Source organism: Drosophila simulans, chromosome 3R (genome assembly GCF_016746395.2).
Source record: "Drosophila simulans strain w501 chromosome 3R, Prin_Dsim_3.1, whole genome shotgun sequence".
NCBI lineage: Eukaryota > Metazoa > Arthropoda > Insecta > Diptera > Drosophilidae > Drosophila > Drosophila simulans.
In genome coordinates, this window is record NC_052523.2 from 5,320,391 (window position 1) to 5,347,320 (window position 26,930).

General features: G+C 41.4%; 2 protein-coding genes across 3 annotated transcripts; one reads left to right on the forward strand and one right to left on the reverse strand.

The window, feature by feature from the left end:
- Positions 1–4,671: 4,671 nt before the first annotated feature.
- Positions 4,672–26,918, forward strand: LOC6727260 (angiomotin). Its single transcript, XM_039295451.2, has 6 exons — positions 4,672–4,710; positions 4,764–5,487; positions 23,096–23,355; positions 23,789–23,987; positions 24,052–24,158; positions 24,217–26,918. Exons 1-6 carry the CDS (start codon positions 4,672–4,674, stop codon positions 24,346–24,348), a joined length of 1,461 nt encoding a protein of 486 aa, XP_039151385.1. The 3' UTR covers positions 24,349–26,918.
- On the reverse strand, positions 6,435–9,763 carry LOC6727261. 2 transcript variants are annotated; one of them, XM_016175749.3, is made up of 7 exons: positions 9,583–9,763; positions 9,433–9,520; positions 8,994–9,339; positions 8,707–8,927; positions 8,192–8,497; positions 6,890–6,970; positions 6,435–6,812 (listed from the first exon to the last, which is right to left on the reverse strand). In XM_016175749.3, exons 1-7 carry the CDS (start codon positions 9,739–9,741, stop codon positions 6,649–6,651), a joined length of 1,365 nt encoding a protein of 454 aa, XP_016033788.1. In that variant the 5' UTR covers positions 9,742–9,763; the 3' UTR covers positions 6,435–6,648. The 2 variants fall into 2 exon arrangements, with proteins under 2 accessions (XP_016033788.1, XP_016033789.1); XM_016175750.1 differs by lacking the exon at positions 8,192–8,497.
- Positions 26,919–26,930: the final 12 nt, after the last annotated feature.

Sequence of the window (26,930 nt, forward strand, 5' to 3'; positions counted from 1 at the left end):
GCCGAGGACTTGCAGCCATCAAATTTAATGCACAGGCAACAAACCTGGTTTACCTGGCTTTCAGGGTGTCAGTGTGAGGAGTGAGGGGTGAGGGTGTGGTCTGTGGTCAGCCAGGCGTACAGTGCGCTCCATAACTGAGAGCCCCTGCTCGGCATTAAACGGGCTTTAAACTTAAATGCAAGCACGGGTCCGAGTTTGTTTGTTTATCTGTGCCAACTCATTAGGAAAATTGCATAACCCAATCGTAGTTTTTCGTAGGTGAGAGCCGTTTGAAAACTGCTTTAAAGTAATTAAGTGAAAATTGTGTTAATTACACACTTCCAACTTTGCAATACTAAAAGTCCACTTTAAAACTCATATCCAAAGTGTACACGTTTATGTAGGAGTTTTCCTTTCTAACAATTTAATAAGGCACAGACATCAGCATTAATTTCCAAATAAGATATATATAATTCATGATCATTTAGTTTTTTTTTTAAGATAACCTCTGTTATTTATGTTACATTTTTAAATAAATGAATACTGAAAATTAAATTAATAATCATATATGAGAGCCAACTTTATTCCACAATGTATTTATTTATAAAAAACTTATTTAAAATGGATTTTAGCTAATTACGCATCCACAGATTCAAATAGCAGAGATAGCTAATATTAATATTTTATAGGATATTGTAGTCTAAGTAGGGTAAAGATTAAATGCAGAAATTGTTCAAAATAATAATTAAATGCAGAAATTGTTCAAAATAATGTTGCACAATCTTATAAATGTAAATTTATATTATATATTTATATTTCTTATAAATGTAATTTCATAAATCTCATGGGTTTATCTCCAAAGAAATCCATAATGCAAGTGAAATTAATTGCACTTTCATTTATTAGCTAACTTGTTGCTAAAATTTATTAAATTGTATTAGAAATGACTTAACATGAATTTGTTCAGATTGAACAATTTGTTTATTGAACTTGCTTATATTACTTTTATGTCCCCAGCGAAAAAAAGAAAATAATATTTCAATCGAAAGAATAAAATGAGAATTCTTCAAAGCGCTTTAAATCGAAATGCAGAAAAGGCCCTAACTTTACTTATTTTTGCTAGCTCATTAGAAAAATTGACATACATATGCCGGGCAAACAACAAGAAAAATGCCGAATGGCAGAAATAAAAGGAAAGCACGCGCAGGCAGCCGGAAAGGAAACTCGCATTTTCCGGGCCCTTCGCCGTCGCTTATTGATGGACCGACTCGGGGAATTGATTAAAAGGCATTGTCAGGGCTGTGGGCTAAAGCCACGTCGCAGTTCACAACACACACACACACGTACGCAGAAGAACCTTCCATACATCCTAGTGTGTATTCATCTGTTGGATATACATATATGAAGCGCGGGACTTTGATCTATCCACGGGCGAAGCTGGAGCAGAGTCGGGCCAGGAACTTGTCTAACAATTTGACGCCTTAATCCGTTCCTTTAACAAACGGGTGGCGGGGCAGAAGTCTAGCTCAAACTTAAAGAGCTGCTTGTCTACGCTTCAGTTGGCCAACTGCAAACTGAGATTCATTCGAACTGGCACACGGATATCCCTGCGCACGTGTGTGTGTGTGTCTGTGTGCATATCTGTGTGGCGTATCTGTGTGCATGCTGCTTTTTGTGTTCTTTTCTGGTGTCGTGTTATGGTAATTCGCATGGAGGCCGATTACACGCAACATCTGCAGGACGAAAAGGAGCTTTTGCCTGAAAAACGATCTAGTGCAGTTCCATTTGGCATTCTCAATGAGAACATATATCAAACAAAGTGACAGGTCAAACACTAAGGTTTCTGTAAACTAAAATCAATACTTTTATGTACTTTTTTTTATTGTGCATCATTCGAAATTTGTGGATTAATGAAAAGATTTTATAAATATGATGTCCTAATTGTTTTCAGATTGGTAATTATTGTTAATGCTTAGTCGTTGGATTATCTGCTTATGTTCTAGCTTATAGTCCGATTACTAGTTATTATGATGGCAAATATATAATATTTGTTTAGATTGCATAAACCATTTTAAAGTCACTTGCAAAATCAAACCATTTTAGCTTCTAGCCTAGGGCTCACAATAAATAATCCCTTAAAAGTGCTCACTCATTAGGTACCCAAATCCATTAATAGGCTCTGATATTTAAAGTTAATGCAACAATTCTGTAAAATCATGCTCAAGAAAGGAACTCAAAAATGTTGGAAATATGCTGGCACCATTGGGGCCCAAGAATCAGCTTTGTTAGTGCGGCCGGACCAGTGCAGAGTTGGGAACGCCAGCTGGTGCTGACCAGGAGGAGGACGGACTCCTTTTCCGAGAATCCCATTAACTTAAATTGCATTTGGCTCGGGTCGGATCGAGTTGTCTTTGAGCGAGCATCTGCCTTATTTGCGAGTGCTGATTTGCCACCTGGGACTTGCAGGCTGCCTGACTGGCTGGCTGGCTGGCTGGCTGGCCATAATTCAATAGTGCATCGCACCGATGCAGCTGCAATTCTATTTGCCTGGCCCACATGTATTGTCGCTGACTCGATTTGATGCGCTTCCAGTTAATCAATTGATTTTACCATCGGCAACTTGGCTCAACCTGGCGCAACCTGTTGAACTGTCGCCAGGCAACGATGTGGATGCCCCCTCAATTGCTGCATCTAATTCAATATGCACTGATTCTATTGCCGATGTCTGGGACTTATTGCATTGCCTGTTCGATGATTTGTCGAGTTTGACTTGCGAGGAAAAGTAAAGTGAGCCCTTAAGGGAGCAAAATCAGTTTCCAACTGGGTAAACAAATGTATTTCCCCACACTACCCGGACCTAATTAGTTTTTCTTGCAACTAGAAGGGCTCTTTCATGACTTCGCTTCATTAAATTTTCAATTGTCGTCGCGACTTAATCAATTTTGATTGGCAAACATCGACTAATCCTTGGCACTTGCCGCCCAAACATAGATATTAATGTCCTTTCTCTGTGAATCTTAATGCCCGGCCATTAGAGGCGATTACCGTGCGGTTGTTTTTGTGGTGGCTGGGTATGTGGCGCCCAACGGGGAGTGTGTGGTCAGTTTTTGTGGGCTGGCGTTTTACAGGAAATCATTGGACCGACCGCCCAAGGGGCGTAAAATTTTATTAGCGCAAATGATTTCATGTGCCAAATATTTGGCAAAATTGACGCCGACGCACAGTGGTTCCCCCATAGGCCAAAAATAAAAAAATCAAAGTCCAAATTTTGACTTCAAATGTATCATTACTTTCTCATAATTGGTCTAGCTATTCAAATTTATTCATGTTTTTGTGTTGCTCTAACTGTCCGCTTCAAGAATAGCATCGAAAGAGACAGCGTGATATCAATCTATTATTGCAGCCTGAGCAACTTGCAAGTGAAGCTGTCCGTAAAGTCAATAAAAAACCATATAAATCGACATTATTTATAATAATAATCCGACCCATTTATCACTGCATTTATTTTCCATATTTTACTATAATTTATGGATGCGTATTAACGATCATACCACATGCAAAAGTAAGCAAGTAATTTTTCGGAAATTGCATTCTCTCAATCAGCTGTTTAACACTTCACCTTTAAAAGCTCATAAAATGATTTAGTGAAGCTTTCGGTCAATTTTGTTTTTGGTTTTTATTTATATGATTAATTTTCTATTAGAAAATAATTGCTAAAAGACGATATATTGACATAAAAATTTAGACTTTATGCCAAAAAAACGAATTCTGGACCATAGTGCACTGGTCAAAGAAAACTTCCATGCAAACCAAAGTCAAAGCTTTTAAAATCAGCCATTGATTAACTTCTTCAATCTCGTTAAATTATATATTGTTTCACCTTGTACATATGCACATTTAAATGTATTATATATATTTATTTGAATTTTGAATAATTAAAATATAAGTATATCAATTTATATAACCTAAACAATTATTTTGTGGTTGTTGTTATTAAATGAATGAAAAATTTTCTTCCAATATTGTTTGCAACAAAATGATTTTTCAAACAAAATCAGGAATTTCGACTTATTGTTCCTATACCAGCTATATGATATAGCATACAATTTTCGCTAAGCTCGACCTGGATATATATACTAATTTCTTATGTAGAATTCCAAGTTTTCGTTGCAAAATAATTGAAAACGAAAAAGTTTTCTATACTAACACATAATTTAAAACTGATCGTTCATATGACAGCTATTTCCTCATACAATGGGAACCACTGTGCGACGATGGCCGAGCTGTCCCAAATGGCGTTGCTAATGGCGGACATTAACGGGGCGTATGAGCAATCTGCGTTGTCATGCAGGACACGCGTCGACACTGGAATTGGCTTTAAGTGCACTTTGCCCCAAATCCCGCTACACATGCATGCAGTTAATGTCCGCTTATCGATGGGACACAATAGCGATTACATAGCAAAGTTCAGCACATCTTTTTGGTGGTTGTTATATATTGCTCTATCTGAAATTGTAGGGGATATTGCTTACCAGAAATCAGTAGTGTTAGTTTCATTAAAGAAAAAATCCTAATCTACATTTATATAAAATGTAATTGATAAACTTTGATTATTATACATACATATTATTATTCAAAATACTGGATGCGGTGCGTTATCGTTATGATTTACTCTTGCAATCAAAACTCAACATGCAGAATAATTGTAGCAAATATTTTGATATTTTCCAGGTATTTGGTACAACAGTGACCACCGCGATTGGGTACGCGTTGCCGGACGATAGTACCCATTGTACCCTGTCAAAGGGTTGAGACCATCATCACTGCGCAAATCATCCTCCGCCAGCAGCAGCAGCATCAACAACGCCTGTCCCCCGCCGCCGCCCACGCCGCACCAAGTCAATCCCGCCAACAGCAGCAGCAGCACTCCGCCCCATTCCAATTCCAATTCCCAGCATCCGCATCCGTATCCGCATCCACACCACCACCCACTGCCGCACCACCCGCAGTACCAGAACCACCATCACAGGCGCAGCAGCAGCTCCAGTCACACCAGCCACGCGGAAAACTCAAGCGGCTTGGCCACCAAACCGGCCATCAATTTGCTGGCCAATCATCTGCAGGCCAACTACTTTGAGTTCCCGCCCACCGCTCCTGTCCAGGCGTCGTTGCACCACAGCGGACGCACCGCAGTCTCCACGCCGTCCCTGAACTTGCAGCAACACCACTACCAGCACCAGCACCACCAGCAGCAGCAGCAGCCCCCCTGCACCACAGTCGGTGGTCAGTACAGCTCGGCTGTTGCCAGAGCGGCTGCCTCCACGGCCTGTGCGCTCCTTGCCACGTGCCACGTGTCCAGGGATCCCGATCAACAGCCGCCCAATCACCAGACACACCAGCCTCAGAACCCGGAGTACCTGCAGCCGACCGCAAGCAAAATGGGGCGACGCGAGATAAAGCGCTCTAATACCAGTGGCTCCACCACCAGATCCTACGACAGCGGAAGCGGTAAGTAGTCCATGCACTGAGAAAAACCGGCTAGCACTTTGAAATGCACTATATTTGGACTTTGAGATTGTTATTGTTGCTTAAAGCTATGTTTTTTATAAAATTTTTTATAAAACTCTACTCAAAAAGTTTTAGGATCTCTCAATGGTTTACTTAACTTATAAAGTATCTAAAATACATTATTGTGTTGCAATTTAAAGTTTTGAATCAAAAGAAGGGAAATTATAATATTTTAAAAGAACAAAGATAGATATTTTCTTCTGCCCAATCATATAAATAAGTTCAGTATTTTCCTGCAAAAAAGGTTTAGACTAGCAGCGTCCAAGTGCCGTGGACTTAATTCCTGCCAAACGTAAGCCCATCATGGATGCCCTCAACAAAATACTTAGGAAACGGATCCATTCAGCTGAACACAATTCGAAAAGGGGGCGTTGGGCGTGGCACTGCGTAATCGCCTTACGTCCTGCGATTGGGTCCCTGAATACCACGGGAAATGACATTAGGCTGGCAAATTAACTCAGCGGAGATTTGTTGTCAAGCTGTCGCTGTCCTGCTTTGTACCGTTATCTAGGACCTTTTCTCAAGAGGTGTTGGGGAAAAGGACTTTCGCTGGCGATGGAAAAGAAATAAACGAAGGGTGGGGAAAACCTTCAATTGCGACCATCAATTGCACGGAAATTAGTTTCTAGAAATGCAATTGCTTACTAACTAGTAAACAATTAATACTAAATTTCTGCAATTTATCTTCAATGAAGTGTAAGGAAATAAAACATTTAAGTCAATTGGAAAAAATATGAAAAATAAGTCATTCCTCCTCCCCCTTTGAAAGACAAAAAGGCATGAGAAAAATAATTAACTTTAATTGGTTGCCTCAAATGCTTTAATTGGAAATGTCTGTATATATATTTTTACCCATATGACGACGAATCATTAATAAAAATCGCGAATTTGGTTAGTTCAATACAGAATATTCTTTAATAATTTGGGCCAGCCCCACTGGCAAAGCCGACTAGAAGTTATTTATGATTTAATAAGCAAGTTCCAAGACTAATCCGGGAATCCTAAAGCTTGCAAATGGGGCTATCGAAACGCGAGGCTCGTGCAGCAGGCAAATTTGCAATGCATATGTGGACACATGTGGAGCATTGACATCCCCGTTTCCTAGGAGCAGGTGGAGATAATGTTGGCGAGGTTCTCGGTGCAGCCGTGGTGGTGGAAACATTCGAACAGGGATTCAATATTTCTCTGGGAGCAGCAGAGCTTCGAGGCGCGCTGGCACTTGCTGTTTTCCTGGTAGCCGATGTCCTTGGGAAACTGGAAGGCATCTGCAAGGGAAGCGGGATTCGAATGTCGGTCTGTGAATGGCGGACGTGGGTTTTGCGGTTTGGTTTGCCAGCCTTACCTTTCCTGGAGGACGGACGACGGCCTGGCATGGATGGAGCAGGCACGGGCGGTGAGAATCCGACTAGGGGCACGAGTTCAGCTGCAATTAAGAGGCATCAGCATGTAAACCATGGGCTAAGGTGCAAGTTGGTGGGTGCTCGATGGTGTATGACTATGTTTGTGTGCACTCTCGCCAATTGGGAGCCTCTGTTTGTGAGCTCCATTAATGAAACAACGCTCTTGAGTTTGGGCTTTAATGAACAACAGCAGCTGGAGCACATACACCGCGATACATGATTGAGTATTTATTATAACAATTGCGGTTTTATTGCGAATTAGTAAGGATCTCTTGCATTGTATTAATTTTATTAATCTGATAATTCAAGGCATTCGATGTAGTTCAAGGTACATATATAGAGTACATATATCTCTTTGAAAAGTTAATTACGCTTAGTAAAACACCAAATCATTTGGCTCTGTGTACGTGTGCATGCATGTGCCAATTATGAAGGAACAAGATACATAATTATATCCTTTAGTGTGTTTCCAAAACAATCCAGCTGCAATTGGATTTGCAGGTGTAAATTGTGTTCTGCGGCACGATATAGACGGCCAATTAAAAGATATGGCATCAATGGCCAATGGACTCCTGGCAGCTGGTTAATTGATATGGCTGAAGGGATTGTGTAATTGCAATTGAATTGGGAGCGGATTACATGTCTGGACACTCGATTGGCAACCAATTAAACAAACATATTCAAGTCGTAAGAGTAAATGGATAAATTTTAATTTGGTTTTTGGATGTAACGAAGTGGATGCGATAATTGACAGCACAGCTGAAAAAATAGATGTGTGTGGCAATTGGAAACCAAACCCTCTGTTAGTTGTGTCCTTCACCGGGTTATGGAAGCTTAAATAAAAAATAAAAAGAAGAAAAACATAAAAGGATGGTACAGTCGAGTGTTCCGACTGTAAGATACCCATTACCATATCTACGCACCCTTAGAAATCTCCACATTGCATCAACATTTAAAGTATCCAAACGAGTAACGCATTTGATTAGCATAGTTATTCAGCATTGGTGTACTCTTCAATATTAAAGTTTAATTATTCACGACAGCCTTTTAGTGAAACTGTTATGCTTTAAAATTCGAAATATTGTTATGAAAATGCTAAGCCGAAAGGTGTATATTTACAAAAGCTGTAACTTAATCTATGTTTAAAATAAATTAAGCTTGCGTTTGAGACAATCTGACCAAGTCAGTGGATCAATTCAGTGCTTATTGGTTTTGGAAGGCGTCCAGGACCTTGGTGAGCGCACCTTGCTTCACGCCCTCATCGGCACACGGATTGATGTCCCAGAAGGCTCCATGGCATCCGAACTCCTCGAAGCAGTTGTACCGCACCTTCTTGCTCTCGCCCGTGCAGCAGTTGACGATCGCCCACACACACCTGCTGACCTTGGGCTCACTATCGACCCCAGCTGTCTGTGGGGGCGGCCTTTGATTGGGCCGCAGGGTGGGCAGTCCCACAACGGGAGCCCGGGTGGGGGGCGGCCGGAGGAGGCCGTTCGGCGGACGCCACGATGGTGCCGATTGTGCCGAGGGTGCCGATGGTGCCGAGGTCACTATTTAGAAAAGTTGGTAAAAGGTCAGGTCGATTGGAAAGACAAAGCGATAGTCGGAGACAGCAAATTGAGAGGCGGTTAGATGGCAAAGACCTATGTTAATCACGTTTCGAATGAGTTCAGTCATTTTTAAAACTATAACATACACGAAAAGCCATGTTTTCAACTGATCCAAATTTAAAGGAATTAAAGGGTATTTCTCAACTTACCAAAGTCGCTATCATTGACTTGAAAGACTGGCCCGGGAGTAGTAGTAGATGAACGGTTGTAGATCGAGAAATCCGCATCCGCTTGATTTGAATTGTGTTCTAAATCAAATTCTCCTCTAGAACCGACTGAGTCTGGTGTTGGGATATTCTCTTGGCCCTGATTCCTACGATTCGGAGGCCCCACCAGATGAGGTTTCTTACCCTTCACTGAAATGCGAAAACTGAAATGGTTGAGAAAATAACCATGTAAGTGCTCATCCATGCCACTGAATATGCATTTTTCTTACTGCGTGTAGGTTAAGGGGGACACAAATTTTATTTCCGGAGTGCCATAGTAGTACTGCAGGACCTTCTCATAGCTTCCATGGGCCTGTCGTCGCTGGCGACTGTGGTACTTCTTGGGATGCTTGGCCAGCCACTCTTCCTTGATGGGTTCCGCCAGTTGGGCTGCCTCAACTTTGCTGTGCGGGAGAGCCTTGAGGTCCTCTTCCAGGACGATAGGCTTGTCGGGCAGAATGTCGAAAAGGATCTGGTCCTCCTTCTTTTGTGTATCTGTTACTTGCTTGGCATGATGGAGCCGCGTCCGCTTATGCTTCTTGTGGTGACTAGGATTGGTTTCGCTTTTTGTTGGATCTATACGAAAGGATAGTACATATTAAACAAATGCATAGTAAAAGGTCAGAGCATGTGAGATTTCAATGACGTTCTGTATTTTGTTGTTCTCACCATAATCCTCGCTGACGAAGTCCTCCTTGTACATGATAACCGGATGATCCTCCTGCATGACACCATTCACTATTTTAACCTTATGGATCTGCCAAAAGGGAGATTGTTAGCAACGCCGGATTGGATTTCACGCTCGACCCGAACACAAACCTCCACATTGTCGGCATCCGGCGGAATGATGGCCAAGTCGCTCTCGTCCTCTGTCGAAGGACGACCGTTGGTCCTGGCCACCAGGCAGAGCAGCAGGACAAACAAGAGAGCCGGAAGTCTGCGGCTGGTGCTGCCACTGGACAGCGAAGTTCGATTCATCTCCTTCGGTTGGCTGGCGGGTCTGCAATTGGCAGCCAGCAAAGATTGTGCATTAGTTCAACTTTGTTCCTGCAGTTCAATCTCAATTATGTACTTGGCCCCACCCCCCTCAACCATACAAAAAAAAAAAACACAAATAACATTCCCCCGAAACTCAAAACTCAAACACACATCAGGCAGGACAGCCGCCGTTGGCAAAGTTTTGAAGTTGTAAATTTTGTTGCGGTTTCGTTTTGGCTTCTGGCTTCTGGCATCGGGATCAGGATCTGGCTTGGCTCGGTTTGCCCCGGCTTGGTTTTGGGGTTTGTTTTAAATTAGACATCAAGTTGAGTTCAATTTTTCTTGGCTTTTGCCGCCCGTTCTGCTCTGTGGCAAACTTTTGAATTACTTTCGTTGGCTTTCTGTTTTGCTTTTTACTCGTCACCCCCACTCGCCATCCTCATTCCTTATTTTATTTTATTTCTTTTTATAACTATTTTATTTTTTCCCGGCCACTTCGGAAGCTGCCAGTCGTAACCCAATGAGGTCCTGTTCGCCGAGCGTTTCCAAGCGGAAAAACTTGTTCGACACCGCACACAATGGCCAAGCACTCTAGCCGCCTTTAGCCTTTTAATATTCCAAAGCCGACTATTTCTGTGCTATTTCTGCTGCTCGAACTAACCGACTGACTAATCGAAACGAATTCTAGCTTCAATACTTCCGATTATGTTCTTACACTTTGAATGTTGAAATCAGACTGCAGCAAATTCATAAATGTGCTCTGATATATGTAGGTGAGAAAATACTGAACAGATGTTCTGCAATTTTGATGCCTCATTTTCGCAGCCGCGATAAGAAAATGCCTTCAATTTGACAAACAAGATATCACCGAGGTTCTACGTCATAGATATAATGACAATACATTTATTGAGAATTCTTAGGAAAAAGTACGTAATTTCATCATTATTTTCCTGACAGCTTTGCTATTTTCAGAACACTTTGTTTGAAAAGCATCTGAATCATTGGTACACATTTTAGTTGTTGACCTGTTAATAATAAAAGTTCGTTTTGTTATCATTGGCCTATGAAACTTTCCTATTAAAGTATTCCTTTTGTTCATTCCTATTTTCCTTTTGGTTGTTATCTAGTGGGTTCCGTTTCGTTATTAAGTAGAAAATTTCGAACTGTCTTTTCCGCTAACAAGACAACCAATTAGAGTAGAAAAAGCATTGGCTTACCAGCTAGGGAGAAAACCTGAAACCGTAGGAATTCATCTAGTGGATGGTAGGGGAAAAAGAAGGGCGTGGAACTTCGGATGATTTATATACTATGTTAGATCATAAATCACGCGAACCCGAACATTCCGCATGACAATCATATTTTTAAGTTTTTGGTGTGTAATTGAAAATTCCTTGACTGACGAGTTTACTAATTTAATTTGCACTTAATAATTACCAAACTGTTTGCATATTTTGCCCCAACATTTTTGCGGTGATTGCTAAATTCAAATTTGTTGTGAATCAGAAGGAAAGAAGTGGGGGCGAATAAACCGAAATAAATTTGGCAAAATGCAATTCCTTCTTCCGGCAGCAGTTGTTGCCCATAAAAGTATGCTAACAGATTCCACGTTGCAACTCCACACACATTGTGCATATCCTCAACTCACACACACAGCAGCACTTTTATCGAAATCCTGGACAACGGGGTGCTGAGCCACACAAGTAAACCGGTTTATTGAAGCTGAAAATATTGGGTCAGAACACGAACGGCAAGAACATAAGAACCTGAAGCAGCAAGCACTAAAACTCGATTCCCAAATTTGTGAATAGCCAACGGAAATTGTAAGTTTGTTGGCGAATAGCCAACCCCATTTGTTGCTACAACAACGGCAATTCGAGCGTGCCACAAGTGGCCGATGTATAAATGAGCATGGAAAACAAGCTGGCAAAAAGGGGAAAAACACAAGCGGCAGGCGCTGCATCATAAATATGAATAAGCTGGAAAATAAAAGCACCAAACACACATGCTGCTTTCCTCTTTACTGTCCATAGAATTCCTATTAAATATTCAATTTTAATATTATCACTGACAGTGGGAACGATACCAAAAAATTCGCACTTAATTGGTTTTCTGTGAAATATTCTATATTCAGTTTGGATGTTTTTTTTTCCCCAATGACCGCAATTTTCGGGCACTGACAGCTTTTCGACTTTTGTATTATTTTAGTTTTTTTTAGCCCTCAGTAATCCAATTTGCTGGGCCATATGATGGCTACCAGTTTGCATAAGGTATATTTTTAGCATGGTTAAGTGAATAACTGGCAGCCCTGCCTAATTGGATTTAGTTGATGTGATAAAAAGTGGAATAACCCATCAAAATTTGGGTAAAGAAAATCCCCTGACAGGTCAGAAAAACAGCTCGACCATTAGCCATATGAAATATGACGCTTTTAATTAAGCCAGAGCCAAATGGTGCATTATTCATAGCACGATTGCTGTCCACTGACAATTTTCATAATTATATGCAAAGTCCTTGCAGCGCTCACCTCAGCGCACAGTCGGTGGCACTGCAGCGACCATTTGTGGCGCTTCACAAAGGCAAATTAAATTTCAAGAGCATGTTGCCACAAAAAGGACCCTTTCCGAATTCTACCATCCACATCGACACCAGCGGCAAACCTTGTACCACATACGCCCCGTATCCACCAGGCCGGGACACACATAAAGCCGAACGTCGATTACCACTCATTAGAAAGTTATCGGCAACGGGGCGAATGCAATTTAACCTACTGCCACCTTCAGGTACACGGAGCCCAGCTGAACCCGGACGAACTGTGACCTGGGCCGGACACGGAGAACACGGAGCCGCTGCCCGTAAGTGCGCCCATTGTGGCCCCGAAAAGATGATGTGGGCAGCCGAGTGTGGCGCACCTCCTGCTCCTGTCGCCAACAAGCTGCCAACGAGGTCGATTACACTGGCCAACAGCAGAGAGAGTTCAAAACCACGAAAATATTTTAAAAGATTTTTTTAGGCGGCAGAAGATATGTTTCAGAATATCCCATTTATTTAAAGATATCTAAGTTTTTTATCTAAATATTTTAAAAATGTTTAGTTACAAAGTAAATTGACTACAAAAGAAAATTTATCCAGAAAATCTTGATTGTGATATAAAGATATTCATAGATGCTTGCATACAATTTTTCCGAATACTTCTTATTAGGCTCACGTTTAAAACATTTTCGGCCTTAAACAAAAAAATGAATTTTTATGGACTCGTAAACGTAATTTATTGATAAGCAATCGCTATGAAAAAATCAATTTCCTTGGACAGGGAAAAGTCCAGAGTTTTACTGCCCAGTGTCGTAGAAGCAACATGTTCCGTGGCCTCCGCCTTTAGATACTTTGTTTTGCTGGCCAGTAACTGGATAGCGGGCAAAGCCATAAAGTGGCACGGAAAATCGGATTTCATTAGTTTTTTATTTATTCAAATACAGATATAGATAGGGTATACTTTAGCGGTGGGGCTGCGCAAACATCCGGAAATGTTCGATCGGAGCCAGGGCTGCTAATTGATATGGAAATTCGGTTGCTGGCCCCGGGCGAGCAAGCACAAACTCATCAAAGTCGGAAAACTCATTGCAGATGCGATTAAAGGCAAACACAGTGGGGAAAACATGCAGCGAGGTAAGAAGATGCTTCACTCGGGACTCCGGCCTCGTGCCATATTGAATCCACTGTTTGCTCTGACCTAAAAATACGCAATAAACGGCTTGGCTTTTTTCTTGGTACGCTCATCATGACGCCGTTGCTAATGATCAGCAAAAAATTGTGAGTAAATCCCCCTCTCCAAATATAATGATTATTAAGTTTTTTAATACTTTTTGTGCGTACCGAGTGTTTGCGGTTTGCCCTGATGGTATTTTCTTCGAAAGAATTCGCTCATAAATTGTTTATGCCAGAGCAACACGTGGCGATGGCGTTAGATGTGGTTGCCTTTGTTCCACCTAATTGGCTTAGAGCATGACGTCGCCACAGAGGCGAAGACAGAGTTATCCTGGGCGTATCCCTAGCTCTATTCAAGTGTCAAAGTGTCACACATCACGGCGAGGCACGTAGATGCAACGGCAACAGAATGCAAATGCCGTCAGGTGGTGGCATCCACATGAAAGCAATCCAATTCGGAGCATACTGCATAATTGTGATGTTCCGGTCGATGCGAGATCAATGTGGGTCACTCCTGCTGGGCGAATGCAGGGGGATTGTAATTAAGGTTGCACCGACCACATGGCGAATGCGTAATGCGATTTGGCCGCTCAATGGTGCGTATACGTAACATGGCCCTGGCACGCTGTCGCCCGTTTTTTTCGCTCTCTGTTTTTTGTCTTCCTCAACGAACTTTTGTTTCGGTGTTTTTGTTATTTAATGCTCACACAAAAAACACCACCATTGTTGCCGTTTGTGATTTTGATCTGACTGGAAGCCTGCCCTGCAGGCCAACGACAGCCAACTTTTCTTATTATTGTTCAAAATGAAATTTATGCGGCACGCACACTCACACACAGACACACACACACACACACAGAGCAAAGTGGGGCATCATCAACCACCAGTGGAAAACAATGCAAGTGGAAAATGTTTTTTCCCCATTTCTGTCAGGTTTTTGTTGCTCATTCCGGGTCGAAATGTAGGCAGTACATTGCAATATTTTTCTATAAAACATCTGGCCGAGATGAAGGAGGATACGTACTGTAAGCCACATTTCAGTGATCAGTTGCATTGAGAAAAGTCAATTGGCTCCACCTTCGGCCCGAGTCAAGGGTTTTGAGTGGACTGACTGGTGTAGGTGGGCCTCGGAACTTGCTTATCAAGGTGGCTGGGTCTTTCAACGTACATCAGGGACGTCGGCGCACAAAGGATGACCAGTGCAGCATGTATCCCAACTGTCATTGGGCTTTGTCCTGTATGTTCTGGTTGGTCCTCGCTGATGGCAACAAACAGGCACAATAACGAGGGGAAACAAAAACAGACGGGCTGACACATTCATGGGAACTTAACTTCATTCCAGATGCCCGACATTCGAGATTTGCCATGTGACAGCGGCACGAGCCGCAAACGAAAATTGCGAAAATTACAGGCAGGAGCAGGAGGGCGAGGAGGTGGGATCAAAAGGAATGGGTGGAGTTTGGGTGGCCAGGAAAACAATATCAACATGTTAAAAGCACAACAAGTGCCAGTCTGCCAAGCAAGAGGCGGTTGTGGTCTGGAAGAGCTGGTGCTCCACAACCACTTGAAGTGCCGCCAAAGTTGATGGCACTTTGTGAGCAACCACTTGCCTACTTGGCTACTTGGCTGCAGTTCTAATTGCAAAAGTTAGGCAAAGCCGAAGCTAAAGCCAGCGAAATTATATGCACTCAGCCAGCGGGATCCGAATGTCTTGGCCAAGAGGAAGTGGCAAGAACATAAATATCCTTGCCGCGGCAAAGCGTACGAAAAGGAATGGTAAATGTCAGTGGCAGCCTGTCGTTATGAAGTATAGCTGAAGATGGCGATTATCAGCCCAGGTATTTTGTCCCTGCCACCGCCATCCTCCACTAAGCACCGCCAATTCGCTTAATTGTTATGTCAACGCCTGGCCCACGCGGCGTATGATAAATGCCCCTCAGTAAGCAGCTGTGCTTACAGCTACTTACAATGGCGTATTCATTGTCCCACCGACAAACGCCCTAAGCACTCTGGGCGTCCTGCAGCCGGATCGGCTCAACTGTCATCCGGCAAATCGCCGTTTTTATTCTGCGTGCTTTGCATTTGTTGCTCGGATTAAAGACAACACGGAGATTCACGATTGCCGGTGTGCTCTAACTGAGTTTTATGTGCCACTTTTTGTGGACGTGAACTTTGGGGACACCTATCCTTTAATTTATATATTTCAGATTTTTATTCGTATTATTCTTTTTATGAAAAGACAGAGCATGAAAGCATTTGTTTTAATTGCCTGTGTTTATACCAAATCATGCATACACACATTTTAGGATTGATATATGACTTTCATGCTAATGAAAATGCGCTTATTTCCATTTATACCTTTCTGGCCAATGAATGCATATGAATATGCCTCATCGATGAATTTCAAGCTGGAATTATGTGATTCGTGTGGGTCTGGCCTCTGTCTATCTGACAGTGGGGCAAACCTAATAATGTCCTTCGTCGAATGGCAGGATGTTGGTTCAACTGTCGACCGAGCGGGCAACGCACAATTGACAGCTAAATTGTCTGTCAATTTGTCTCGCTGGCTGGATGCGTTATCCTGTCCATTCCGCGTGCACACATATGAGTGGGTTTGTGTGTGAGTGTGTGTGTTGCGGCCATTGTTTAGTTTAGCCAGAGCTGACAGATTGCCATTATGGTGGCCGCTGTAGCCGTTACTCACTGTTGGTTACCACTTATTGCTGATGCTGCACGCTTCCGCATTTGTGCGGCTGCTAAACTGCGGCTTCAATTGGACTGCCTGGCAGCCTGTCCTTTGTCACTCCTCGTATGGATATGACCCTCAATATATTTGTTTAGCCCGCTCCTCGTTATCCGAGCTCATTTTCCGTCGCAGCTCTGAATGCCAAAGTTCAAACGGTGGCTCAACGGCCCGAGTAGAAGGGATCCCATCCTGATTCCATCTTCCTGTCTCCGATTTTCGGGTCCCATGTGTGCCTTGCTACGCATTTGCTTGTGTATTTGGGCACACGTCTATTTGTGTTGCCTGTCGGGCCTACTATACCTACTATACTGCCAAGGACAAGGACGAATCCGAAGGATTTGCAACCTCCCCATATGAGCGTAACTGAGTGTGTGTGAGTGTTGGGCTCTTTGAGAAGCTTGTGTTTGCCCAACTGCGGCGAGGGCGGCAGTTTCTTGAATAATGCAAAATAGTAGCATCAAATAACGGCACCAAAAGTGACTTAAAGTTTTAATGAAAATGCCAGGCTCAGGCAAACATCCCCATTCCCCCTTCCCAGCCATTGCGGCCCCTAAGATTCATACATTAAATTTTAAGTGGCTTTATAGCAATGCGCCGTAGTGCATATTAAATATATCCATAAAATAGGAGCCAGCTCTCTCTTCCACCATTAAAGCTGGAAATTTTCAAATAATAATTGAATTCGACGCTTCGATTCAATTTAAAAGCGAGCAAATTGGCGTTTTGAGCAGAAACTTTAGCTGTCATTTGGGCCCGTGAATTTATGGTCAAATGTAAGATCCCAACTTGACCGGAAATATCCTGGAGTTGTAGCTGCTTATTGATTGAGCCATTTAGGTGGCCCACAAAACTCAGTTAGTATCTGTGGATTGTGTGCGACCCATAAACCGAAAGTCCAATGATCGCAAACTTTTGCCAAGATGCGGTCCAATCTGGTCACTTGGCCGAAACAAAAATGGTGGCCCAAAATCTACTTAACTTGAGGTTTTCGTGTGGATTATTCACAGGTGGGGCCAACCTATTTACCTGTCGAGCAAGAACATTGCTCATCTCGTATTGCCTCATGCGGTTTACTTTGTTGGAAAACATTTACACAGCTTTAGCATTTCTAATTTCCCATTCATCAGATCTCTGCCATCAATAAACAATGATACTGTGCTCCATTTGAGGTGGCATTTGTCAACCACGATAATGGTGACTAATCCCAAGGATTAGGCATCCATATGACACATCCATGGAAATGCAGTTTGCAGCTTACAGTTTGGCTATGTTCGAAATGCAGGGGCACGTTGCACGATTTCAATAAATCAGAGGCGTGTCGAAATGTTCGACTTTTCGATGATTGATGGGGCTGTTGGCAGGGGTGTGCCCCTAACAAGCGCCCCAAATTCGGTCAATTAGTCAAACCGAAAGTGTTTTGCGATGCGAACCTAGTCCTTGCCATCCCGAACTAATTAAAACACGCTGAGCAAACTCGATGGCTCCAGGGATGGGGATTGCGATTGGGCTTGGGTTTCGCATTTCGGATTTCGGGTGACGGGTTTTGGGGAGTGCTGGTAATCAGCACGTGCCACCGGGATTAGCGAGGTCGAGACGTTTAGTTTGTGTTATTGATGGGCGGGGTCGAGCCACGCCCTTTGCATACAAATTCACGTCCGCCGTCGGAAGGTCAGCGGTAATCGAGTGTGACAAACAATGCGAATTTCGGCAGGTAAAATGTGAAGCGTGTCCAAAAATCGGAAAATACATGTGAGTTCGCAAATGAATCATTCGCATTTCAACTTAATTTAGTGTGATTAGCCATCAGGATTCCCGGTGCAGACAATGGCTTATGGTAATTGCGATGAGCTCGGGTGGCAAGAATGATTGGGAGAGAGTCAGCCAGAGCCATTGTTCATGGTTTTTATATACGTACGTATGATCTCATCCTCGTGACATAAAACCATCTGAGCCACTGAGCATGACCAAATACTCAGTGATCTTTTCTTGAGCTCCAAAACTTTGAACCCATTCATAATTTCAGTGGCTGTGTATTTAACAATTGCTGCTCATTAGTCAGCGGATATAAAAATCGCAACTTAGATCTAAATGGCACACGCTATATTGTATAATTATACATTTTTTATGAACTCATTTGTGGTTATACGTTTTCACAATGATATTATAATTATACAATTAGAAGACAGCTTCTTGAAAAGATAAAGTTTAATTAAACAACAAATGTTGTTGAAAAAAAAACTATGCATCATTAAATATTTACAAAAAATATAATTTGTTAGCGTATTTGGAAATCGCAGTCGCTATAGCTAAGTTACTCATTTTCGTCACTAGAGCTTTTACTCAACACCTATTCAACCTAAAACCATTAATTTGTCGTTTTAATTATACGAATTTGCTGAAATGCTTCGATCAAATTACACTTAGACACGATGGAAGCTCGAGTTTTAATTGACGACTTCTTAGGTGCTCGAAATTTCCTGGTATTCAAATGAAAACTGAAGTCCGTTGACAGCTAGTGTGATGTTTAGCGCCAAAAAAAAACACACACAAAGAACAGAAATGAGCCATTAAATGGGCTATGCAAATAGTAGGACTGGTTTTGAATTCGATTACGTCAGAGTTTCAGTAAACTGCTGCATGGCATAAACCATAGTTATTACTATTTACTGTATGCAAATAGAACTTCTAACGAGTTTGCAGTGCATAAAACGAGGAATTTCCCGGCTTCCGCATCTCAGTAAAATATGATTTCACTCACCGCAGTTGTAAGTGAGTAAGAGGAGTGACAAGCCACAAGGGTCGTGGGAAATATAGTATGTGATCACCCAACCTTAATTCTCGACGCGTGCCTGTGGCTTTGGGCTTAGGGAAATTTAATATAAGCCAAGTTAGACTGGCCGAGCAATTTGTTCGCTCGTGCAACATGCAATTAAACGGTTGCCGCTGCCTTATATATATCATAGTATGCCTTAATGGGTAATAATTTTCTTTATAAATAACACTTGCGTTCTGGAAAGTGACCACGATGAGCCATGGGCAAGTTATAAAGACTCAAGATTCATGACCCGTGTTTGAGCAATGAGTAATATCAGTGGAAGCCCAGGTATTTTGGAAATCCCGAAGTCTACGACTGATAAGGGTAAGACGACGTCAGCAAGCTGCTAACAGAGAATATTTCAACAGAAAAAGAATAAAGCGAAGTGGAGTCAACAATTAAATAAAAATGTAATGCAAACTAAAGACGGGGTTCCCCTTCTTAAAGACGTTTGAACTTGAATCATTTTTGGACCAAAGAGGCACACACACAAGTGTAGGCACCCACACAAATGTAGACACGTGCAGAGCTTTAATTATGTGCGAAGCGAAATGTATCTTACAGATACTTTCAGCTCCAATGAAGACAATGAGCGGCACGACGACACGTTTCGTTTGCTGTTGGTGAAATTATGTGCTCTTAGTCTCAGACTCGTTCTCAAAAAAGCAGCAAAAGCCCAAAGACAAACAGCATATTTGAGCCCAGACCCCCGCACCAAAAAGCTTACATATGTCGGCTTTTTTTATATATTTTATTTTGTTTGCTTTGTGTTTTGTCAAATTAGCAAAAACTGGTTTACGCAGGTACTCTGCTTAGCTGGAAGCCCGAGGAAGAGCAGCGATGGAGAACTTTGGGGCCAAAAAGACAAACAAAAGCCGTTTTGCTCATTAGCCGTCTCTCCTCCGCTCGGCAGTCAAACAAACTGTGGGTTGTCGTTTTCGCTGATATCAGTGGGTTGGGTGGGAAGGTCGAAAGAGTTTCTAGTCCCACCGCCATCCGACCGCCCCACCACCAGGCCACCGCCCCACTTTATCTACCGAATAAGTGATACTGATGTAGTACATCAGCAGCTATGAACTGTCGGCAGTTCAGTCGACCAGCCAGTGAAACAGCGCAAGCGGCTTACTTGTGAAGTGTCCTCAGTCCTCAAAGATCTGGGACAGATCCAGTTTGCATCCCGCAGTCTGAGAAACGAGTTTAACTGGCTGAAAGATGTGTTTCCCCACCTAAACGGCTGTTCTGATCAATGACAATGGGCACTTCTCTATAATTGTTGAAGGCTTTTCATATTACCATACTAGCTCGCAGCGCCATTGGTTGTTATCTAACGTACAATCGAGCATAAGACATTTGCTAATGACATTAAAATATAGGTGTGTAAATAAAAAAACTTCAATGAAATTTATTTGAAAGGATATATATTCATTATTAAAAAATGTTATCCATTTCCACTTTAATATATCAAAACTACCAAGTATTATTCTTATTTTAAAGTTTAATATGACTTTCGAGGAAATGTGCAACAGTCATATATAAATTTCAGATGAATTGCTCAACTACGAATAAAAAAATGTTTTTATGAGAGGGCCGCATGTTTTACCATAGGCGAATTGAAATAATCTGTATTTTATAAAGTGGCGTTATCAAGAAATAAACATTTATATTTTTACTTAACTTTAATGCGAGGTAATAAGAAGCACCATAAATGTTATCTTGGAAAAAAAATTCTATAAAAATTTGAATATTTAGCAATCCGGCAAAAACCGAAGGCAATAGCGAAGTACTGAAAAAAAAAATCGGACCAAAGACGAGCGAGGGAGAGGGATAAATAACACAAACACGAATTAAATGCGATTTTTCAGAAATTGCTGCACTGGCAAAAAGCACAAGCCGTACAAAAGGCCAACTGGTCGAGAGCGAGTCGATAAACATTGGCCGAGTTTGCCAAGCCGCTACCGATACGCCAATAAGCATGAGGCAAAACGCTCGCAAAGCTCATGCCCCACCAGATATGGATATGTAGTTGCGATCGAGCAGATGGAACAAACAGATATGCTGCCATCTCGAGATACAACTGAATGGCAATTTAACTTCAAAACTTCGCACTGGTTGAACAGTTTTTAGAGAGCGTTTCTTTGTTTCTCTTAATTTCAGCATTTGACACATGTGTTTTCAGTTCAATTGGCGTTCTGTTTATTCTAAAGTTATTTCGGCGCGATGTATGTACTTATGTATCTACATATACCAATGTATGCGTTATATGTATATATTTCGTTTGTTATTTTGCCTTTCTTTGATTTTATCATATATCGTGCTCACTTTTGTTTGTTTTTTCGTTTTCAGTTTTTTGTTTTGCTTTTGTTTTTTATGTTTTTCTCGCGGATCGCGACACAGCAGTGTTTACCGCCAGATTTTCGACTTTGCACTGATGATATTCCTCTTGGCATTCGACTATATGTATAAGCTTCGAGCCGAGCAAAAATTTAATAAGCAAATAAGAGCGAACGAGCTGTGTGCTCTTTGCCACTCTCTTAAGACAACAATATATCCATTGTAATGCCAGCACCACACAGACTCATACCAGTTATTGTGATTACTAGCGAAGTGCTCAAAGTCTTTGCAGGTTGATACGTCACGATCGGCGTCAGCGGCCAAAGTCCTTGACCGTAGTAATTCCAGCGGCAATTAGAGTTTTCCAAACACCCACAATGCGGGCTCTTTGTACCGGAATTATGATTCACAGCTGGAAACTAACAGTGCACTTTCCGCATAAGGGCACGCCTCTGTCTGAATCCACAGATGGCCGGGTTTCCAATTAGAATGTGCATCCAAATCCAGATGGATGCAATGCCGACTAATTCGCCGCGTTTCAAGTCACCACCAGAATCAGCCATCAACGAGCCCATTCTGGTGGCACGACCAAAACACAAATATGAATCGGGGTACTGAGATATGTCACGTTTTGCATGACTTTACGGACGCTGAAACGGACTGACAATGAATGATGAATGCTAATTGCACTTTTCGCCATCTCAACGAAATGCTCATTAAACGGCTCTCAGTTGAGGCTGGAGTTTTCCCATTCGTTGTCATAATGGACGTCGTGAAAATCTAGACCCATCGACCAATAAAAACCGAAATGCAAATGAATGTTAATGTTTCTTTTAATTTAAAATTTTGCAAGAGGCTTTATGACGCCATTGGAACGAAACAATTTTTGAATTTTGTCTTTATTTGAAAATGTTCATTAAGCGCTACGGATTCTTACTACTTTTCGTTACTACAAAAGCATAAGTTTTAATTTTAAAATAATCAAGGCCAGAATTAGTTTTTGTTCTGTCATACACAAACTCTACGAGGTATAATATACTATTTATATAAATTCTTTCAAATCTTTATATAATTCAATTATTATACGTACACATATTGATTAATTTTATATTTATGAATAAGATTATTTTTAATAAAAAAACATTTTTATATACAAAATTTTACAGTTAAAGTAAATAAATCATATTTGAAATAATAATAATAAGAAAAGAAATTGAAACTAAAACGATTTCCAAGATACACCTTATAAAATTTTATACCTTGACTTGAAAAAAATTAACGAAACATCCGATTCTATTTGGTAAAAATGTTTTAAATTATCTGTAAATTGTACAAATTACATGAGTTCAAGGCCTCTGAAGAGAGACGCAAACAAATCGAACATAAGGCATACGTGTTCTGATAGTGGCCGTGGTGCTCCGGTTAGCGCGATCTGCTTATACACCACCATAAAGTTTCGCGTCGTGGGTTCGATTCTCACCGAAACCAAAGGGAAAAACAAATATTAAATAAGTGAAAAAAATCTATTTTTAATAAAATGTGGCGCTTACGATGCGATTTCATCATGGCATAATAGTTTGACTTTTCCATAGCCGAACAATTTCCGCATGAATCGCAGATTAATTAAGGGTTAATGCGCGTGTCTACTGAAATTCCGAATAATGAATGACAGTGTTTCGTGCAATTTCCGTACAATTAACTACTACTTTACTACATATTTTGTTTTATCACTTAATTTATACATTTTTTTCGCCATCCAGCAACCACAAACTTCGTGGGCAAGTTCACGCAGAGTGTGCGCCGAATCGTGCAGGATGTGAAGGACGAGGGGGCGCCCAGTGGAATGACGCGGGACGAGGTGATCGAGACGAACGAGCGCCTGCGATCCTTGCGCCTCCGCCTGGAGGAGTCCTACGAGACCGCCAAGAAAGCCCTGATCAACCTCATGAACAAGTACGGCGACTCGAAGAGCCAGCGCAACATCTTCCAGCGCTACCCCATGCTCAAGCTGATGATTAAGGTCAGTAAAAAGGGAACAATCTCCGCATAAAGTTGGGATATTTGAATTAACTTTGCAGATTAGTTAACATCTGTTCAATATTAACCGCACTGAAATTAAAACCGCTCTTTGATGAAGCGACATTGGTTCGCATTTACTGTTCATCAGTATATTAATTATTATAATATATAAATCAGTATATACTTAATATTAAGTATATTAATACTGCGGTTGAGATTTTCCTGGAGAAGTGATAATCAATCAACATTCTTTCTTTTATGCTGATAAAAACTAGAGTTATTATATTTAAATTCAACGCCTACGCGAAATTCTTTAGCATGGGTTTTTTTTGACATAGCTTGCTTATCAGCCGATTGCGAAATATGTATTCCATAAGACATAAATACCTCCGTTTAATCAGCTAATGATATAGATTTAATCTAATGGCCCGCAGGAAGTCATCCGCCTGGAGACCCAGTACTGGACCCTGGTGGACATCCCGCGGCAGGAGAAGCAGGAGACGGTGCCCTCCTACGTGATGCGAGCCTGCTCGATCATGGAGAAGACCCAGAAGTCCGGCGAAGGAGTCAAGACCTCCGCCCGTCTGGCAGAGGAGGCGGCTGAGCGGCGGGAGCGGATGGAGCGATTGGAACGTAAGTGAAGTCAGACCTCTGTCCATTGAAAAGAGAAAACTCTTTAAGATAAATGCACTCGTAGATATGACAACTGCCCAAATCGAACACGAGAATACGCAGCTAATAAACGACTTGTATCGCTTGCTGAAAAAGTATCTGGGACTGCGACACCTCATCCGTGTGTTGAAGGTGAGTGGCATCCGGTGGAAAGTTCACGTTTTATTCTAATCCGCATCTGAACACGCAGGAAGAGTACGGCAGCTCAAAGATGTATCCGATATTTCCACGCTACACAATGCTGAAGGACATGATAAAGGGCATCATGCACGATCCGGACTACATGGAGGTGTGCCACGAGACACTGGCCAACGCCAACTGAGCCGAGGGCACCGGAAATGGCAGGCGTCGCATGAGTGTCATTTGAGAGGGCCCAAAAACTAATAGCAATACCAATACAAGCAGCAGCATACACGGACGCAGGGCCCAGGATTAGAGTCCTGCGAAATGTGTATGCACAAGTGCTGAATTCGCATGCGAATTTCCAAGAGATTCCGGAGTGATTTAGAGCTTTCCGAACAGCTTCTTCGTAACTCCTCCGCCAGTGGAGCGGGTTCCTCAAACCTCTTTCGGCCCTTCTTTTAGCCAACACTCAAAGGCAAGCCAAGACAAACTAATCAACTAACTAACCAACTACTAACTGAGCCCAGACCCCACCACCCACCACCAACTAAACAAGGAACTATTTACACTACATTATCAGATACAAACACTTCGGCACTGAAGTGCCAGCAAACAAACTAAAAGGCATTTATTTTAATGAACTTTTGAGATGAATACAGTGTTATACCTACAAAAATACAAAATACAAAACACAAGATATTTACTGATAAAATAGTGAACGAAGCGCTCAGAGACGATGAACCGAAATCAAATCGAGAATCAAACCAAACTCTTTGTAATTTGTATGTACCACTTACAACAACAAACTGAGCCTAGTATTATACACATAAATATAGAGCAATGAACATGGAATATACATATACATATATGTGAAGTAACCAAAGATACTCCAAAGCAGATGACTATTGACAAATTGATAACCGCTTGATTTGGCTTGACCTTGCCACCCCTTTGAGTTTGTTTTAGATAAAGTACTGGTCGATAGCTGTTAGCTGATTATATCATACTTATTACCAAAGTGTATCAAATTGTATTGAATAAACCCCACGCCTAGATGTATTTATTACTTACCTAGTTAGACAATATAAGGGAAATATTCCCATACCGGTGCGAGCAAATACTAACACCTAACACCTTTTAAGGAAACACCAAGCCCCATATCCTAGAACCTAACTGATTGTTGATTTTCTCTTCGCCAGTAACTATTAGTGACTAACAAATGCTTTATGTGTGTATCGAAACGTTCAGCTTTAAGTTACCTGCAACGCGCAGACAAACCGAAATGCAAGTGTGTATTTCAAAAGTTCGGTTGAGATGTGTGCATCCCATGGATTCGTTGTTGTACAATGTACATGCATACCTTGTAGCTTTGTAATCCCTAAGCCTAAACACACATTGCAAACACTCGAGCACAAGAGACCAAAGGAAAACCTAGACGAGCTTACAACTTTTTACGAGAGCCAGACTCCCGCAAATGCCCTTTCCCTTTTTTTCAGTTATTTTTGCATAGAAATCCCACTCAATTTATGGCTTTAAATTTGCGCCACTAATAGCCGGCGATTGAAACTGGCAGAAGTGAGATCCCCTCTTCACCACTAAAATCTCCACTGACACACCCACCGATACACAGTGCATATACATACATACATATATCTGACATATCTGAGTATAAGCAAATCAGGAACAGATTCGAAAAGCCGCAGCTATCATGAAAGTGCAATTGAGTGCATAAATTACTCGAACAATTGTTTGCTGCCCATTATATGCTTCACAGCATCTGACTGCTGGTTAATTTACCCCCACCATTACCGCCCGATCCCCCCTAATGCATTCAATCGCTTTAAAATATATATATGCATATAATTTAACTGCCTCTGCCTCTCCGAGCGTTTAGTGTGAAAAAATATTTGACAACGCTAGCCTTTCAATAACCACAAAAAACAGCTGCATGGGCAGAAAACATTTATGGTAAATAAATAAAATAGATAATTGAATGTTGGAAAAATAGCAAATCAACTATGCAAATCCATACTATAGAGTGATTTAACATAAATATAAAAATGCCATATACAAATTTCATTTAGATGGTTAAGCCTAAGCGATGAGTTGTGTTGTTTACGTAGTTAAATGTTGAGCATTAAATTTGAATTTGAAAATTTGAAAAATGTTTGCCGCCATTTGCATAAGATGCGGGTATTAAATGAAATTAAAACACGCGGTATACACATAATATGAGAACAAATAATATACAAGTATGCAATTATAGCGAAACTAATTAAAACTAAACTGTAATGATCAGGTATTAAAGTTATGAAGTTTAATCAAAATATATTAACAAATGTGTGCATGCGAGTGTGTGCGTGAATGTGGCCAATACAAACAAACTCATTGCAATATAGAGAATACGGAATAAAACAGTTGGGCAAATATTGCTGCATACCTAAGAAGGCAAACTTAAATACTATAGTTATATACGGCAATGGTATTCGTATTATTATACAACTTATACACGATAAACAACATATACCCGTGTACCCCACTTATACATACATACAGACCCTCATGAGGAACATGGCCGGTCGGTAGGTACTCTTCCTACAAGCCCAAACTTCGTACAATTTTACCTTTTCAACGTCTCAGTGTCTAACAAAAAGCATTAAATGTATTTCCGCCAGGGAGTTACCAATATATTGCATGTATCAGTAAAAATATGTGTCAAGACACTCGATAATATGAGGAAATCGATAAATATATTGATATGCAAACGGATACAAATGGTTG